General features: G+C 39.2%; 1 protein-coding gene across 5 annotated transcripts in view; it reads left to right on the forward strand.

Moving 5' to 3' along the window:
• Positions 1–4,060: 4,060 nt before the first annotated feature.
• Positions 4,061–18,672, forward strand: part of grik1a (glutamate receptor, ionotropic, kainate 1a) — a 54,744-nt gene continuing 40,132 nt past the window's right edge. For 4 of the 5 annotated variants that reach the window (XM_046861802.1, XM_046861804.1, XM_046861801.1 and 1 more), the window contains exon 1: positions 4,061–4,475. In XM_046861802.1, the coding sequence (XP_046717758.1) occupies positions 4,304–4,475 (172 nt within the window). In that variant the 5' untranslated portion in view covers positions 4,061–4,303. The remainder of the gene's footprint in view (positions 4,476–18,672) is intronic. The other variant, XM_046861803.1, reaches the window with a different exon arrangement.

Here is an 18,672-nt window from a genome sequence, read left to right on the forward strand (position 1 = left end):
AGTTAGTTGTCTCAAACAATTATTTTTCTTTATTTTTATTGTTTTTAACATTGTATATTAATACTGAAGACAATAAAATTATTACAAGACAAATATAGAATTATCAGGTAAACAATACATGTTAAATGTTAAAGCATGTGGTCACCTGGAATGGTTTTCCAACAATCTTGAAGGAATTCCTGAAGGTGTTTACTTTTACTTCACTATACAGTCCAACTCAGTGGATACTGAATAGTGGCTGTTTAAATATGCCACTTCTTCTTCTTCTTCTTCTTCTTCTTCTTCTTCTTCTTCTTCTTCTTCTTCTTTTAGCTGCTTCCATTAGGGGTCGCCACAGCGGATCATCTGTCGCCGTTCCACTTTGTCCTCTACATCTGCTTTTTCAAACCAACTACCTGCATGTCTTCCATCTCCATATCCATAAACCTCCTCCTTTGTCTTCCTCTTTTCCTTCTTACCAGCGGCTCCATCCTTAGCATTCTCCTACCGATGTACCCCATGTCCCTCCTCTGCACATCTTAATCGGGCTTCTCTCACTTTGTCCCCGAACTGTCCTACATGCGCTGTCCTGTCCCATCTACAACTCTGCCATCTCCAGCCTCCTGTCTTTTATTCAATGCCACTGTCTCCAAACCATAAAACATAGCAGGTCTCACCACAGTCCTATAAACTTTTCCTTTCACTTTTGCAGATACCCTTCTATCACAAATCACTCCTGCCACTCTTCTTCACCCACTCCACCCTGCCTGCACTCATTTCTTCACTTCTCTAACACACTCTCCATTACTTTGCACTGTTAACCCCATGGAACCTGAACTCCTCCACCTTCTCCACCTCTTCTCCCTACAACCGCACCGCAGCACTCCACTGCCCTCCCTCTCATTCACACACATGTACTCTGTCTTACTCCTACTGACTTTCATTCCTCTTCTCTCCAGCGTGTACATCCACCTTTCCAGGTTCTTCTCAACCTGCTCCCTACTCTCACCACAAATCACAATATCATCTGCAAACATCAAAGTCCACAGAGACCCCTGTCTGACCTGATCTGTCAACCTGTCCATTACCTGCAAACAAGAAAGGGCTCAGAGCCGATCCTTGATGCAGTCCAACCTCCACCTTAAACCAGTCTGTCGTTCCTACTGCACACTTAACTGCTGTCACACTGTCCTCATACATGTCCTGCACCACCCTCACATACTTCTCTGACACACCTGACTTCCTCATACAATACCACAATTCCTCTCTCCTCACCCTGTTGTATGTTTTCTCTAGATCCACAAACACACAATGCAACTCCTTCTGACCTTCTCTATACTTCTCAATCAACATTCTCAAAGCAAATAATTAATCTGTGGTGCTCTTCCTTGGCATGAAACCATACTGCTGCTCACAGATTGTCACCTCTTTTCTCATAGCTCCATGGTATGACTGATCCTTTTTATTCTCCTGTAGTTACTGCAGGTCTGCACATCTCCCTTATTCTTAAAGATCGGTACCAGCACACTCCTTTTCCATTCCTCAGGCATCCTCTCACATTTCTTTTTGAACAACCTGGTTAAAAACTCCACTTCCATCTTTCCTAAACATCTCTATGCTTCTACTGGTATTTCATCTGTCCCAACCGACTTTCCACTCTTCATCCTCTTAATCACTGCTCTCACTTCTTCCTTACTAATCCTATCCACTTCCTGCTTCACCATCCAACCTTCTCTCTCTTATTTTCCTCATTCATCAGCTGCTCAAAATACTCTCTCCACCTTCTCAACACACTCTCCTTACTAGTCAGCACATTTCCATCTCCGTCCTTTATTGCTCTAACTTGAAGCACATCCTTCTCAGCTCAGTCCCTCTGTCTGGCCAATCGGTATAAATCCTTTTCTTCTTCCTTAGTGTCCAACTTCTGATACAGCTCCTCAAATGCCTTTTCTTTGGCTTTTGCCACATCCCTCTTTACCTGCTGCCCCATCTTCTTGTACTCCTGCCTACTTTTCTCATCTCTCTGCCGATCCCAATTCTGTTTTGCCAACCTCTATCTCCTTATGCTGTCCTGCACTTCCTCATTCCACCACCATGTCGCTCTGTCTTTCTTTCAATTTCCAGATGTCACACCCAGTATCTTTCTAGCCGTCTCCCTTATCACTTCTGCAGTAGTTGCCAAATCTTGCAGTACCTCTCCACCACCACCGAGCTTCCACATTCCTCTCCTTAAAGCCATACCTACCCATCACCTCCTCATCACCTCTGTTCCCTTCACCTACATGGACATTGAAATCTGCCCCAATCACCAATTGTTCATTCCTAGGTACCCCTTCTACCACTTCATCCAACTCACTCCAGAATTTTTCCATCTTCTCCATCCCACAACCGACTTGTGGAGCATTGTGGTGACATTTATCATCACCCCTTCAACTTTCAGCTTCAGGTTCATCAGAAACTCACTTCACCTCCACTACACTCCTACTGTACTCTTCCTTCAGGATCATTCCTACATCATTTCTCTTTCCATCCACACCATTATAGGTCAAACCCCCCTCCACTGTTCCTGGTCTTACTCACTTTACACTTGGTCTCCTGAACACACAACATGTCTACCTTTCTACGCTCCATCATATGAGCTCCCTCTCTTCCTTCACCAGGCATAGCACCAACATTTAATAATGCCCACCCTAAACTCCACTCTCCTACACTTCTCCTTTCCTTGTTGTCTCTGTAGATGTCTTCCTCCTCTCCTTCTCCTCCTGTGGCCAACAGTAGCCCAATTTCCACCGGTAACCTGTTGGCTAACAATACCTGTGGCGGTCGTTGGTACCCCGGGCCTCGACCGAGCCGCTATGAAAGTCTGATTCTTGATCCGCATATTTGATTTGGCACATGTTTTACGTTGGATGCCCTTCCTAACGGAACCCGCCCTATTTATCCGGGCTTATGACTGGCACTAAGAGTGCACTGGCTATTGCAACTTAAATGGCTGGGTTAAGTTGAAATATGCCACTTGAACTCTGAAAAGCATTTACGTAAAACAGCATTTTCTGAAGGTAGTAATTCTAATAAATGTATCCTCTGCACCAGGGGTAGCATTTGATGGTTTTTGCAGCTGCACTTGTGAATACCTTTAAATTGTTGAGATTATTTTAAATTGACTGACCTTCACTGACTTCAAGTAATGGTGGACTGTCTTTTCTCTTGATTTAACTGAGTGTTTCTTGCCATAATTTGGATTATGTACAGTAGTTTTGGTAGCACTAATAGGGCTATTGACCCTTTCCTCTGCACAAGACTGATGGTCCAAACCACACTAAAAATGACACAGATTAACACTTAACAAGGCACATGTGTGAATTGAAAACCATTTCAGGTGACTTCCTCATGAATCTGATGAGAGAATGCCATGAGTGGGCCAAGATGTCATCAAAGCTAAACGTAGATACTTTGGACAATCTAAAATCTGCTTTGTTTAACACTTTTTTGTGTTTACTACGTAATTCCGTACTTTCATAGTATGGATGTCTTCATTATTAATGTACAATGTTGAAAATAACAACAAAAAAAGTAAAAAAATAAATAAATAAAAATACTGGTGAAGAAGAAGGTGTGTCCAAACTGTATATATGTATGGTATTACTATAAATATGTACTGGAATATATGTTTGGCACTAGGGTGAAAATGCCATTCTATTTATTTATTTATTTGTTTGTTTGTTTGTTAATAGTTGTTAAAAAATACTGTATTATTTGATTGTTTCGATTATTTTTAGGACAGGCCGGGGTTGTATAATAAGTTTTGGATTAAATCCAATATGTTAAATCAAATATGCATTCAAACTGTCCAGCCAGGAGGGTTTTATGGTTTTATGCTAATTAATTAATATACGGAATATCTTCTGTACAAAATGTCACAGTTGCGATATAGTGATTTAACCCTCAGAACAGTTTAATAAATACGTGGAAATTTCCACGAATATTCCAAAACCCTTATTTCAACACTGATAATCACCCAGCCTGTGCTTCCTGACCCGCACGGACCCTCTGTGGGCTGCGCGTTCACAACGAGAGCGCACGGTGCACGCGCCTCCACACCGACCGCACTAATAACACGGTCACGCGCTCAGCCAGGTGTTCGTTATGTACAAAGTGCCATTTGAGATTGTTTCTCAAGCTCAGCACACGGACTGAAAGCAAGAACATAAAAAGGAAAAGAAGATAAAGAAATGTTCAACATTTGACGTTCGAGTCTGAAAGACTTCCTTTACCCAGTTTTTCACGCAGGTAGCAGAAAGCAGGGGAAACAGCGCGGAAGCGGATGCGCGTGCATTTGACCCGAAAGCGTCGTCCCTGGACGTTGAGGAAGATGAAGATGAAGTTTGGGAGCAGTTTCCAGATAGGAGCTATGCAGAAAAAAGCCCGGCTGCTGCTCTGGCTTTTCTTCGTGATGTCGAAGTTGTGTCTCAGTGAACACCAGGTCCTCCGAATCGGTACGTTTCCTGGCAGCCTTTATTTCAGTCTCTCCGGCAGGGAGATGCTCCATGTTCACTCTCTCTGTGTTTAAACTGAGTGGTGAACCTACAGGTCTGTGCACAAGTGTCTCTCTTCTGAAGCTTCTATCCAGCAAGTGAATTAACACACTGTAAGAAAAAACTTGATGTACTACGATGTAGAATTGAATGTTTAATTAAACCAGTAGATTCTGGGTATACTGCCATATGACCTTAATCATACTTATATATATATGTGTGTGTGTGTGTGTGTGTGTGTGTGTGTGTGTGTGTATGTATGTATATGTATATAATAAATATATATATATATATATATATATATATATATATATAATATATATATTACTGCATTGTTGTTAAAAATTATTGCTTTGGAACAAAATTCTCAAAAGCATATTAATACTATTTTCTCTCTGATTTACTAATTTGCAAATTCCTACATGCGTTCCCTCCAGCAAAGGAGGAGGACATACTTTTTTAAGACACAAACTGCTGTTTTTAAAAATAGAAGTGATTATTATTATTATTATCGTTGAACAAAATGGAAAGTTATTAAATTAAAGAGAAATGCAAATTAAATCAATAATTGGTGTGACCACCCTTTGCCTGCAAAACAGCATCAATTCTTTTAAGTACACTTGTATCTAAAAGATCTACAGGTCTGTGAAATGGTTTCTCTGAAAAGTAAATTAACACCCTGTGAGAAAACAAGTGTTTATATGGAGCCTTTATACACCCTAAAGACATAAACCTACTCTCTAGACTTAAACGTCTGAGTGTTCTGAAAGGAAAGAAGGAAACATGGGAGGAAATAAGTGAAAAAAAAAAATACTAAATACAGATATTGTTCGGCTGACCGATTAATATTAATGTTTGGTATTAACACCAATATCAGTGTCAATTTTGTTGAGGCAAACGATTCATAGACTATTCCAACTATTCAATCTTTCTCATTTAGATGTTTTTTTCAGTTCTTCCTAACCTCATGCACAATCCAGTCTTATGAATCCTCATGCAGAAGTGAGTCTGCTGTAGTATTGGGTTTGTCATTATTATTATACAGTATAGTAAAATATCTAGTTTGGGCTTTTGTACTGTTTTTTATTTTATTTTAAATTATTTTTTTAACATTGCTACATTCGGTTCAATTTAATTTTATTTGTATAGAGAGTTTAACAATGGATATTGTCCCAAAGCAGCTTTACAGCTTTTTCCTTATAAGTTTATGCCTAATGAGCGAGCCAGTGGTGACTGTTGAAAGGAAAACAGCCCTAAGATGGTTTGAGGAAGAAACCTTGAGAAGAACCCCATCATCATCTGGGTGGCACTGAATGTCTATTTGTTATAGTTTTATCATTGTTGTGGTGAACTGTGCAGAACTGCAAACTGCGATTCTAAGCCATTGTAGCAGACTGTTCATATTAATTACCATTCAAATACATCCTTATAGTTCTTGAGTTCTTGAGCACATCTTCCATGCCTTTATTTGGTCATTTATGCATTTTGAATCTGTATCCCATGTCATCTCTGCAGAAACTGAGTTTCGATTTCTGTGTTGTGGACGTAATCGTAATTAATTTAGGCTTGTGTGCATTTCACTGTGTCACATAACCAACAACCTGTTCAAAGTGTGACGTATTATGTGAGGAAAACACAAACTAGCAAGTCCTGTTTCCACCCCTGTGGATGTTTCACATCATTCTTACATAAAAATTGCAAACTGAATTAAGAACATTTATATTGTGTGTAAAAAGTTGAGGTGTATATATTCTTTGCCTGTTTTTCAGAATTCAGTTGAATTTGTTTGTCCTCCATCATGCTCAACATTTGGATGCTGACATTATATGTAACTCCATTCAGAATGTAGGAAATGATGAAAGTTTCTTATCATACATGACCAATACTACTTTTTCTTTGCTCAGTGGTCAAGGCTTTGTGCTCACTTCACCAAGTTACCCAGAAGGTTTCTGATTTCAAGCTCCAGATTTGGGAGCATATGTTGGGTGTCGAGACTTGGAGACAGAATGGTGTTATATTTTGCTGTAAAGTGTCAGTTTATTCCTGTTAGTGAGCTTTGTTTGCAAACACTGTCCCTTTGTTTCTGCTGTTTTCCCATGTTTGAATTTTGTTTTGGTGCTCTCATTGAAACATGTATTAAGTTTAATTTTTTTTGCTTTTGTGAGCAAAAAGGCCGAAACATTTTTGTTGTCGTGTGGATTTGAAAGATGTCTCCAGTAGGTAAAATTTGTCAAGTTTGCTGTAGCTTGTGCGATATGCATGAAAATGTTTGCTACTTTTTCTTGATAATGTGCACCAGGTGTCAACACTTGATCTTAAAGCATAAACCAGAGAGCATCGGAATACCAATTAATGCAAGCCCACATGGGAAGCCCAAAGGAATGTTTAATTGCATTAACATCTATTTATTTATTTGTATTTATCCGGGGTTTTTTTTCTTCATAATTCATATTTAGTGTACTAATTCTGATGTACTGCTTTTTTGACTTTGTTATGTGTCTTCTGTTGTGTGAAGGCTAGATCAGTTCCTGGTTTGAGCCCTGACGTTTAGGCATGAATAAAAAAAGGAGGCTAGACGTACTACTATTTCACAAATAAAAAATGACCTGAATGACTATGTAGACATTTATAGCTGTGCTTTGTCTGAGAAATGCCCCTGCCTGTGTCTATCGTCTGCCAGTGCCATTCAGGAAATCCTCAAATCAGTTTTAACAACTTCCATTAATCCTCTTTTCTATCTAAAGCTTGATTTGAGCCTCCTCTCCAAAACACCGGCCCTGATTTGGACTGAAGAGCTTGACATATTGCTTGAGTGACCTAGTTTTTGTCCCAGCTGTTTCTTTACTTCTTTAGAAAACCCATCCACATTTGACCCTTGTTCTGTTCTGTTCAAAAACTTTGTATAAACACTTTGTTTAACAGTGTTTTGACTGATACTGATCAATTAGAATACTTGAATATTGTTTTCTGTGTGCAAGTGCACCATGTAGGCAATGAAATAGTAGGGTTTTTTTCCATCCGATGTAGTGTTGAAAGTTAATCCAAAACAGAAAGTTTTAGTATACTGCCATGTGACCTAAATCACGTTTCATGCTAATATATTTTTTTAAATATTAATATAATGTATTGCTGCATTGTTGATTAAAAAACTATTGCTGTGCAACAAAAACTGGGGGATTGAAGTGAATAAATATAACAGTTTTAATCAAGTAGTAAAATAAAAAGTGAATGAATGGAAGAGAATCCAATTCAAATCAATATTTTGTGTGACCCCAAACAGAATCAATTCTTTTAGGTAAACTTGCACACAGTTTTTAAAGGAACTCAGCAGGTAGGTTGTTCCAAACTTCTTCTTCTTCTTACGGCTGCTACCATTAGGGGTCGCCACACCGGATCATCCGTCTCCATACCACCCTGTCCTCTACATCTGCCTCTTTCACACCGACTACCTGCATGTCTTCCCTCACCACATCCATGAACCTCCTCCTTGGCCTTCCTCTTTTCCTCCTACCTGGTGGCTCAATCCTCAGCATTCTCCTACCAACATAATTTATGTCCCTCCTCTGCACATGTCCAAACCATCTCAATCTCACCTCCCTCACCTTGTCACCAAAACATCCTACATGCGCTGTCCCTCTAATAAACTCCTTTCTAATTTTGTCCATCCTCGTCACTCCCAACGAAAACCTTAACATCTTCAGCTCTGCTACCTCCAGCTCCACCTCCTGTCTTTTACTCAATGCCACTGTCTCTAATCCATACAACATCGCAGGTCTCACCACAGTCCTATAAAAATTTCCCTTTCACTCTTGCAGATACCCTTCTATCACAAATCACCCCTGTCACTCTTCTCTACCCACTCCACCCTGCCTGCACTCTTTTCTTCACTTCTCTAAAACACTCTCCATTATGTATGTATGTATGTATGTATGTAGGTTGTTCCAAACATCTTGGAAAAATAACCACAGCTCTTCTGTGGATGTAGGCTGCCTCAAATCTTTTTTGTCCCTTCATATAATCCCAGGCAGACCCGAGGGCTCTCTGGAGGCCAAACCATCACTTCCCGACTCCTTGTTCTTCTCTATGCAGAATAGAGTTCTTAATGACATTGGCTCTAGGTTTGGGGTCGTTGTCCTGCTACACCTCCCTGAAGGTACTGTGTGACGAATAAGTATCTGCCCCTTTATTTCTCAGCATTGAGGACACCATTAATCCTAAACAAATCTCTAACTTGAGTCGCAGAAATGCCGCCCCAAACTTGCAAGGAACTTCCACCATGCTTGACTGTTGGCTGCAGACATTCATTATTGTACTGCTCTCCAGCCATTTGGCAAACAACTTGCCTCGTGCCACAGCAAAATAGTTTTTATTTTAATTTATCACTCCAGAGCACCTTCTGTTATTTTTCTGAACCCAGTTCCTATATTTTTTGCATTAAGTCACTTAGCATTGTTTCCATTTTGGAGGTGTGGCTTTTTGCCCACAATTCTTCAATTCTTCTACCACTTCTGGCCAGATATTCCTTCATACAGTACATGGGTGTACCTGGGTCCCACTGGTTTTCGCCCGTTCTTGCTGATGGTACTGCTGGACATTTTCCGATGTTAAAGGGAAGTAGGCATGATGTGTCTTTTATCTGCTGCATTAAGTTCCCTTGGCTGACCGCTGCATCTATGGTCCTCAACATTTCCCGTTTTTTTTGCTTTGTGCTTTAAAATAGCGTGATCAGCACATTTTGAAATCCGGGTCTGATTTGAATCTTTGCCTGAAACAGACATTGCTGATGCAGTATTGTTTTGTTGCTCTGCTCAGTCTTGCCATGGTGTATGACATGAAACTGTCCTCCACAACCCCACATCAGTAGCAGAGTTTGATTGTTCCTCACCCAGTTTTAAGCCTCCTACACAGCTGATTCGCTTTTAGTTAATGAGTGTGTTTCAACCTACATATAAAATTAATGATCATTAGCACCTGCTTGGCTTAGCTTTACAAAGTTGCATCTGTACAAACCACAAGACTTCTGGAACAAAGTCCACTGGGGAGATGTAAAATAGAGATGTTTTTTCATTATGCACAGTGCCACTTTTGGCAAAAACCAAACGGCTCATACCAACTGTCAAGCATGGTGCCACAGCAACTTGCAGCCAGTTGCTATTACACTCCTCTGTATACAAAAGCATTCTAGAATAAAAGTGAGGCGATCTGTCTCACAGCTAAAGCTTGACCAAAATCAGGCCATGCAACAGGACAATGATCCCATGCACACTAAGAAATCTACAACAGAATGGCTGGAAAAAAAAAAAACAGAATCAAGGTGGTACAATGGCCCACTCAACATCCAGACCTCAATCTGAAATTCTGTGGCAAAGACCTTAAGAGAGCTGTGCATAAACAAATGCCCACAAAACCTAATGAACAGAAGAAACAAGTAGAAGTGGACCAAAATTATTTTACAACGATGTGAGTGACTAATAAAGTCATACAAAACACAATTCATTCAAGGTATTGCTGCTAAAGGTGGCTGTACAATCGATTAAATCATAATGTGTACTTAGTTTTTTATGTATGGTTTCCCCATTTCAGCTTTTTGTAAAAATAAATAATAAAACGAGCTGTTGTTCATCTGAGGTTGTAATTATTTAGTTGTGAGACCTGCTAATGACTAAATGATGTATGTATACTATATACAGGTGGTACAGTATGTGTCAAAGTAGCATTCCCGAGAGTGCCAGAACTACACACGCAACTTGTCATCCAGGTGATGTAAAAAGAAACGTAATTTATTAGACCAGACCACAAATGTTCCATGGCACTGTGGGCACTTTCTGAGGTGGGCAGGGGCCAGCATGAGCACTTTTAACTGGCCTGCAGCCATGTAGCTTCATGCACAGCAAGATGCACTGTTTTTTCCCCCTGCAGTATTCAGTATAGTATTAATATTTTGTGAATTCTTTCTTTGATATTAGATTCCAGTAAACTAGCTTCATACAGTAATTAGGATGTACCTACTTTACCATGATAGAGTGATTACTACAGATGAATGATGATTCAGCTGTTTGTTGTTTACTAATTACATGTAAATGTGTGAAGTCAAATTTTAACTGAAATGCTGAAAATGTCTTATGTAAAATGTTTTGTATTTACATTTCATGAGGCAGTGACAGAGGTGCCAAAAGTACACACATCCTTTTCTTAAGTAGAAGTACAGATACTCATGTTTTAAAATACTCAAATAAAAGTTGAAGAAGTGACTTCACTTTTTTACTCAAGTTAAAGTAATGAAGTTTGGGTTTTGATATGTACTTAGAAAAATTATACAATAATATATGTATTTGATGTTAACTGGTTTATGTAAGACATTTTGAGCTTTCAATACATTATATATAATATATATATATATATATATATATATATATATATATATATATATATATATATATATATATATACAGGAGTGCAGAATTATTAGGCAAATGAGTATTTTGACCACATCATCCTCGTTATGCATGTTGTCTTACTCCAAGCTGTATAGGCTGGAAAGCCTACTACCAATTAAGCATATTAGGTGATGTGCATCTCTGTAATGAGAAGGGGTGTGGTCTAATGACATCAACACCCTATATCAGGTGTGCATAATTATTAGGCAACTTCCTTTCCTTTGGCAAAATGGGTCAAAAGAAGGACTTGACAGGCTCAGAAAAGTCAAAAATAGTGAGATATATTGCAGAGGATGCAGCAGTCTTAAAATAGCCAAGCTTCTGAGCGTGATCATCGAACAATCAAGCGTTTCATTCAAAATAGTCAACAGGGTCGCAAGAAGCGTGTGGAAAAACCAAGGCGCAAAATAACTGCCCGTGAACTGAGAAAAGTCAAGCGTGCAGCTGCCAAGATGCCACTTGCCACCAGTTTGGCCATATTTCAGAGCTGCAACATCACTGAGTGCCCAAAAGCACAAGGTGTGCAATACTCAGAGACATGGCCAAGGTAAGAAAGGCAGAAAGTCGACCACCACTGAACAAGACACACAAGCTGAAACGTCAAGACTGGGCCAAGAAATATCTCAAGACTGATTTTCTAAGGTTTTATGGACTGATGAAATGAGAGTGAGTCTTGATGGGCCAGATGGATGGGCCCGTGGCTGGATTGGTAAAGGGCAGAGAGCTCCAGTCCGACTCAGACGCCAGCAAGGTGGAGGTGGAGTACTGGTTTGGGCTGGTATCATCAAAGATGAGCTTGTGGGGCCTTTTCGGGTTGAGGATGGAGTCAAGCTGAACTCCCAGTCCTACTGCCAGTTTCTGGAAGACACCTTCTTCAAGCAGTGGTACAGGAAGAAGTCTGCATCCTTCAAGAAAAACATGATTTTCATGCAGGACAATGCTCCATCACACACGCCCAAGTACTCCACAGCGTGGCTGGCAAGAAAGGGTATAAAAGAAGAAAATCTAATGATATGGCCTCCTTGTTCACCTGATCTGAACCCCATTGAGAACCTGTGGTCCATCATCAAATGTGCGATTTACAAGGAGGAAAACAGTACACCTCTCTGAACAGTGTCTGGGAGGCTGTGGTTGCTGCTGCACGCAATGTTGATGGTGAACAGATCAAAACACTGACAGAATCCATGGATGGCAGGCTTTTGAGTGTCCTTGCAAAGAAAGGTGGCTATATTGGTCACTGATTTGTTTTGTTTGGTTTTGAATGTCAGAAATGTATATTTGTGAATGTTGAGATGTTATATTGGTTTCACTGGTAAAAATAAATAATTGAAATGGGTATGAATTTGTTTTTGTTGTTGCCTAATAATTATGCACAGTAATAGTCACCTGCACACACAGATATCCCCCTAAAATAGCTAAAACTAAAAACTACTTCCAAAAATATTCAGCTTTGATATTAATGAGTTTTTTGTGTTCATTGAGAACATGGTTGTTGTTCAAATTAAATCCTCAAATAAAATTAATCCTCAAAAATACAACTTGCCTAATAATTCTGCACTCCCTGTATATATATATATATATATATATATATATATATATATATATATATATATATATATATATATATATATATATATATAAATAATATACAGTACAGACCAAAAGTTTGGACACACCTTCTCATTCAATGAGTTTTCTTTATTTTCATGACTATGAAAATTGTAGAGTCAAACTGAAGGCATCAAGGGCTATTTGACCAAGAAGGAGAGTGATGGGGTGCTGCGCCAGATGACCTGGCCTCCACAGTCACCGGACCTGAACCCAATCGAGATGGTTTAGGGGTGAGCTGGACCGCAGAGTGAAGGCAAAAGGGCCAACAAGTGCCAAGCATCTCTCGGGGAACTCCTTCAAGACTGTTGGAAGACCATTTCAGGTGACTACCTCTTGAAGCTCATCAAGAGAATGCCAAGAGTGTGCAAAGCAGTAATCAAAGCAAAAGGTGGCTACTTTGAAGAACCTAGAATATGACATTTTTCCGTTGTTTCACACTTTTTTGTTATGTATATAATTCCATATATAATTCCAAGTGTTAATTCATAGTTTTGATGCCTTCAGTGTGAATCTACAATTTTCATAGTCATGAAAATAAAGAAAACTCTTTGAATGAGAAGGTGTGTCCAAACTTTTGATCTGTACTGTGTGTATATATATATATATATATATATATATATATGTATATATATATATATGTATATATATATATATATATATATATATATATATATATATATATATAAAAATAATGTGTTTGTAAAGGGAGATGACGGAGACGGCAGAGAGCGCCCCCTGTCTGTTTACTTTATTTTACAAAAGCACAGCATTTTGTTGTTGTTATGATTGTATACAAATAAAAGTAGATCCTTCAAGGATTCGAATGATAATATAAGTTTGTTTCGGCATTATGAGGGGTCAATTGTGTGAATCATGGCGGATTTTGGTGTTTGATTTAAGACTTCGCGCATCAATCAAACAAATGTTTACTTATTACAAATATTTTTCGGTGGAGTTTATTTATATATTTTATATCTGAGTAAAGGGTTTAATTTAGCCTATTTTATATATATTTATTTATTTATGTATGTATTTCTATTTTTTATAAAAATGGTCAAACAAAAATGCTCGCTGCATTGATAGCACGTTAATAAAACTTTGTGCTGTTATAAAGGAATTTGCGTATGAATTTTGACAGCCCTAATTAATATATGATATATATTAATATATATATTACCTAATGAATGTGTCCAGGCTGAATATCTACCATATAGAACACATGCAGAGAAAAGATGATAATCAGGTGATCAGGAATGTCTCTATTCTCAGACATATTAACATCACTGAATCCATCTGTCTCATCCACATTAGCTATACTTTTGTGAGCTTCATAAACTAGTCTAAGTCTGTGTTGTGTGAGAGCCAGGACATTATACACCAGTGGTAGATTGAAAAAGACGTGCAATGACAGAAATAGGTTGATGGGCTGAAATCGGCATGCAGTGAAAAGAAAAAATATATATATTTCACCAAATTAATCGATGAAAACTAAAGTAACGAGCCTGTTTGGAAAATGTAAGAAGTAAAAAGTACAAATATTTGTGTAAAAATGTAACGAGTAAAAGTTAAAAATATAAATAAATAGTGAAGTAAAAAAAATCTACTTAAGTACAGTAACAAAGTATTTGTACTTTGTTACTTCACACCTCTGGGCACTGATTAAGCCAAACTGTTCAGAGATATCTTTATTCTAATGCATTAATAATATTTTGATTGCACTTATTCACAGCTTGTGCACGAATAATCCTGTTCGTTCTCAGAATGTGCAGAACATCAATCACAGAACACATTTATCATTAAAATTAAGATTGGCACATAGCTGCAATGTAATTTCTATTTAATTAGTTGGTTTTGTTGTCTGGTTAACACTTTACTGCCTGTTACTGAGTGTGTTTTTAAAACAAGCCTGTATTGTAATTGAAAGTATAGAAATCATGAGCAACATTTAGTATCAGGTATAACTGTATGGCCATTAATCAGGCATAACATTATGACCAACCTGCCTAATATTGTGTTGGTTCCCCTTTTGCTGACCAAACAATTCAATTAAATAAATTTTTATTTGTATAGTGCTTTTAACAATGAACATTGTTTTAAAGCAGCTTTACACAGATAATTTGGTGATTAAAAGTGAATGTTCTTTATAAGTAAGTTTGTCCCTGATTAGCAACCCGGTGGCAACTATGGCAAGGAAAAACTCCCCGAGATGGCATAAGGAAGAAACCTTAAGAGGAACCAGACTCAAGAGGAATACCCATCCTCATCTGGGTTGCACCGACTGTCCATTTATAGCAGATATACGATGTTGCGGGTTACGGTAAAGCGACAAGTGGTCCTGAGTCAATGTCTGTTGACATTAACAACAGTCCAATCCATCCTCAAAATGCCCGTTCTTACTCCGGAATTTCATGGAACCACCCAAGGTGTTGATGAGAAACCGTCCCAAGCTGCACAGAGTGGCCTCCAGGCCAAACAGTCCTGGCCTGTTCAGCATTAACAGCATTTATTTCTTTAGGAAACTGAGCTACATTACCTCATCTGTTGGATAATCCAGCTTTCACTTCCGACGTGCACCTGTGAGCCTAGCCTGCCCATGACCCTGTCTCCAAGTTCACCACTATTCCTTCCTGGTGGTGAAAAGATAATCAGTGTTATTTACTACACCTGTTAAAATACATATGTATATTTTGTTTGTGTGTGTGTGTGTGTTAGGGCTGTCAAAAATAATGACTTAATAACTTAACGCAAATTAATTTGATAGAGGCAAAATGAAAACCTTTAAAGCAACACATTTATTTACGATATCCTTTCTTTACTTAGATATATGAAAAATAATTAAACTTCACTGGAAAATAATTTGTAATCACTAAACATTTGTTTTGCTGACGTCTCATGTCTAAAATCAAGCACCAAAATCCACCATGATGCTCAAATCAGGCAATAAAACCATCCGTTCGGAAACATAGCAAAAGTTCCTTTGGGTGTCCTAATGATTTATGTAATTTAAAACATAATAATTACTTTTAAACATTAACTAGAATATTTTGTCTTCATGTTCTATGCTGAGTTTGGTTTCACTTATAATAAACATATGTTTGCATAATTTTTTACATGTTTACATTTTTTCCATATTTGTACATGTCCATGTTGATTAGAGTATTAAAAACTTGTAAAGTATTAATCTAAGGTACATTTTAAACAGTGCGTGATTAAGTTGCACAAGCCAGTGCACACAGTGCAGTGGAAATGGCAGTAATGAATACATATTTAAAAAAGGAGAACCATAGGGTGACGTGCAAGAACGGAACAAGGTGCACACAGGTGGACTATGTTCTATGCAGGAGATGCAACCTAAAAGAGATTAGAGACTGTAGGGTGTTAGCAAGGGACAGTGTAGCTAAACAGCATTGAATGGTAGTCTGTAGGATGGCTATGATGATGAAGAAGATGAGGAGGAGAGTGAGGACTGAAAAAAAAAATTAGATGGTGGAAATTGTAGGAAAAACACCGTAGTGTGAAATTCAGGGAAGAGGTCAGACAGGGGCTCGGTGGTGATGAAGAGGTGCTGGATGATTGGGCAACTACTGCAGAATTGATAAGGAAGACAGCTAGGAAGGTTCTTGGTGTGACATCTGGAAAGAGAAAGAAAGACAAAGACGTGGTGGAATGAGGAAGTGCAGGAGAGCATAAGGAGAAAGAGATTAGTGAAAAAAATTGGGATCGGCAGAGAGATGAGAAAAGTAGGCGGTAGTACAAGGAAATGCGGCAGCAGGTACAGAGGGATGTGGCAAAAGCAAAGGAAAAGCCATATGAGAAGCTCTACACTAAGGAAGGAGAAAATAAATTATAACAATTGGCCAGGCAGAGGGACTGAGCTGGGAAGGACGTGCTGCAAATTAGAGCAATAAAGGATGGAGATGGAAATGTGTTGACTAGTGAGGAGAGTGTGTTGAGAAGATGAAGGGGGGAATTTTGGGCAACTGATGAATGAGGAAAATGAGAGAGAGAGAAGGTTGGATGGTGTGGAGATGGTGAAGCAGGAAGTGGATAGGATTAGTATGGAGGACGTGAGAGCAGCGATTAAGAGGATGAAGAGTGGAAAGTTGGTTGGACCAGATGATATACCAGTAGAAGCATGAAGATGTTTAGGAGAGATGGAAGTGGAGTTACTAGCCAGGTTGTTTAACAACATTTTGGAAGGTGAGAGGATGCCTGAGGAATGGAGAAGGAGTGTGCTGATACAAGTTTTTAAGCATAAGGGAGATGTGCAGGCCTGCAATAACTACAGGGGAATTAAGTTGATCAGTCACACCATGAAGTTATGGAAAAGAGTAGTGGAAGCCAGGCTGAGAGAAGAGGTGACCATCTGTGAGCAACAGGTAAGTCAAGTCAAGTTTACTTCTATAGCGCTTTTCACAACCGACATTGTCTCAAAACAGCTTTACAGAAATCAACAGTCAAGGTGAATGGTGTGCATTTATCCCTGATGAGCAAGCCGTGGCGACTGTGGCAAGGAAAAAACTTCCTTAGATGTAATGAAGAAGAAACCTTGAGAGGAACCAGACTCAAAAGGGGAACCCATCCTCATTTGGGTGACATCAAGAGTGTGATCATAAATCTTTCAACAATACAGAACACTGGAGAGAGAGAACTAACATGAGTACTGGAGTATAAGATTATAAGTAATGTTCTTTCTGCAGTCTTATACAGTCTATATGGTTAGTAGCTCCTAGTTTTTTGAGCTCAACATTTGTAATCAGCACAGATCCAGCATCAGCTTTTTCATGCCTTTAAACACTCCAGGAGGTCCAATGTCATAACCACACATGTAGCGGGATCCAATTGGCACTGGTATGTCTCTAGATGGTTCGGGATGTTTGCGAGTTCGGCATCTACTCCTTCAAAGGTCCATAATCATCATGAGGTGGGACATGACTGGAGCTGGCCAACCTCAGGATGCCTCGGGATGGGGAGAGCAAGAGAAGCAGTGGCAAGGAATTAGCGTAGCTGCTGTTCATGATATTAACAGCACAAGTTGATAATGTGCATGTGATCAGGTGTTCTGGAGCACCGGGTTATGATGTGAGACGTATGTTATGTGTAGGCTTTGCTAAAAAGATATGTTTTTAATCTACACTTAAACTGGGAGAGTGTGTCTGAGCCCAGAACACTGTCAGGAAGACTGTTCCAGAGTTTAGGAGCTAAATGTGAAAATGATCTACCGCCTTTAGTGGACTTTGCTATTCTAGGAACTACTAGAAGCCCAGAGTTTTGAGATCTCAGGGAGCGTGACGGATTGTAGCATGTTTAAAGATTGAAGAGATACATGGGAGCCAAACCATTTAGTGCTTTATAAGTGAGAAGCAGTAGTTTGAAGTCTATTCGAAACTTAACAGGAAGCCAGTGCAGGGATGATAAGATTGGGGTTATATGGTCATATTTTCTTGACTTTGTAAGAACTCTTGCTGCCGCATTCTGAACTAACTGAAGCTTGTTTATTAATGATGCAGGACATCCACCTAGTAATGCATTACAACAGCATGGTTTCATGTCGAGGAAGAGCACCACAAATGCATTATTTGCTTTGAAATTGTTGATTGAGAAGTATATAGAGGGTCAGAAGGAGTTGCGCTGTGTATTTGTGGATTTAGAGAAAGCGTACAACAGGGTGCCAAGAGAGGAATTGTGGTACTGTATGAGGAAGTCAGGTGTGTTAGTGAAGTATGTGAGGGTGGGGCAGGACATGTATGAGGACAGTGTGACAGTGTGAGGTTGGACTGCATCAAGGATCGGCTCTGGGCTCTTTCCTGTTTGCAGTGGTGATGGACAGGTTGATGAATGAGGTCAGACAGGGGTCTCCATGGACTATGATGTTTGCATGAAATTGTGATTTAGGGTGAGAATAGGTAGCAGATTGAGAAGAACCTGGAGAGGTGAAGGTACACGCTGGAGAGAAGGGGACTGAAAGTCAGTAGGAGTAAGACAGAGTACATGTGTATGAATGAGTGGGAGGGCAGTGGAGTGGTGTGGTTGCAGGGAGAAGAGGTGGAGAAGGTGGAGGAGTTTAGGTACCTGGGGTTAACAGTGCAAAGTAATTGAGTGTGTGTTAG

Source organism: Silurus meridionalis, chromosome 11 (genome assembly GCF_014805685.1).
Source record: "Silurus meridionalis isolate SWU-2019-XX chromosome 11, ASM1480568v1, whole genome shotgun sequence".
Classification (NCBI taxonomy): domain Eukaryota; kingdom Metazoa; phylum Chordata; class Actinopteri; order Siluriformes; family Siluridae; genus Silurus; species Silurus meridionalis.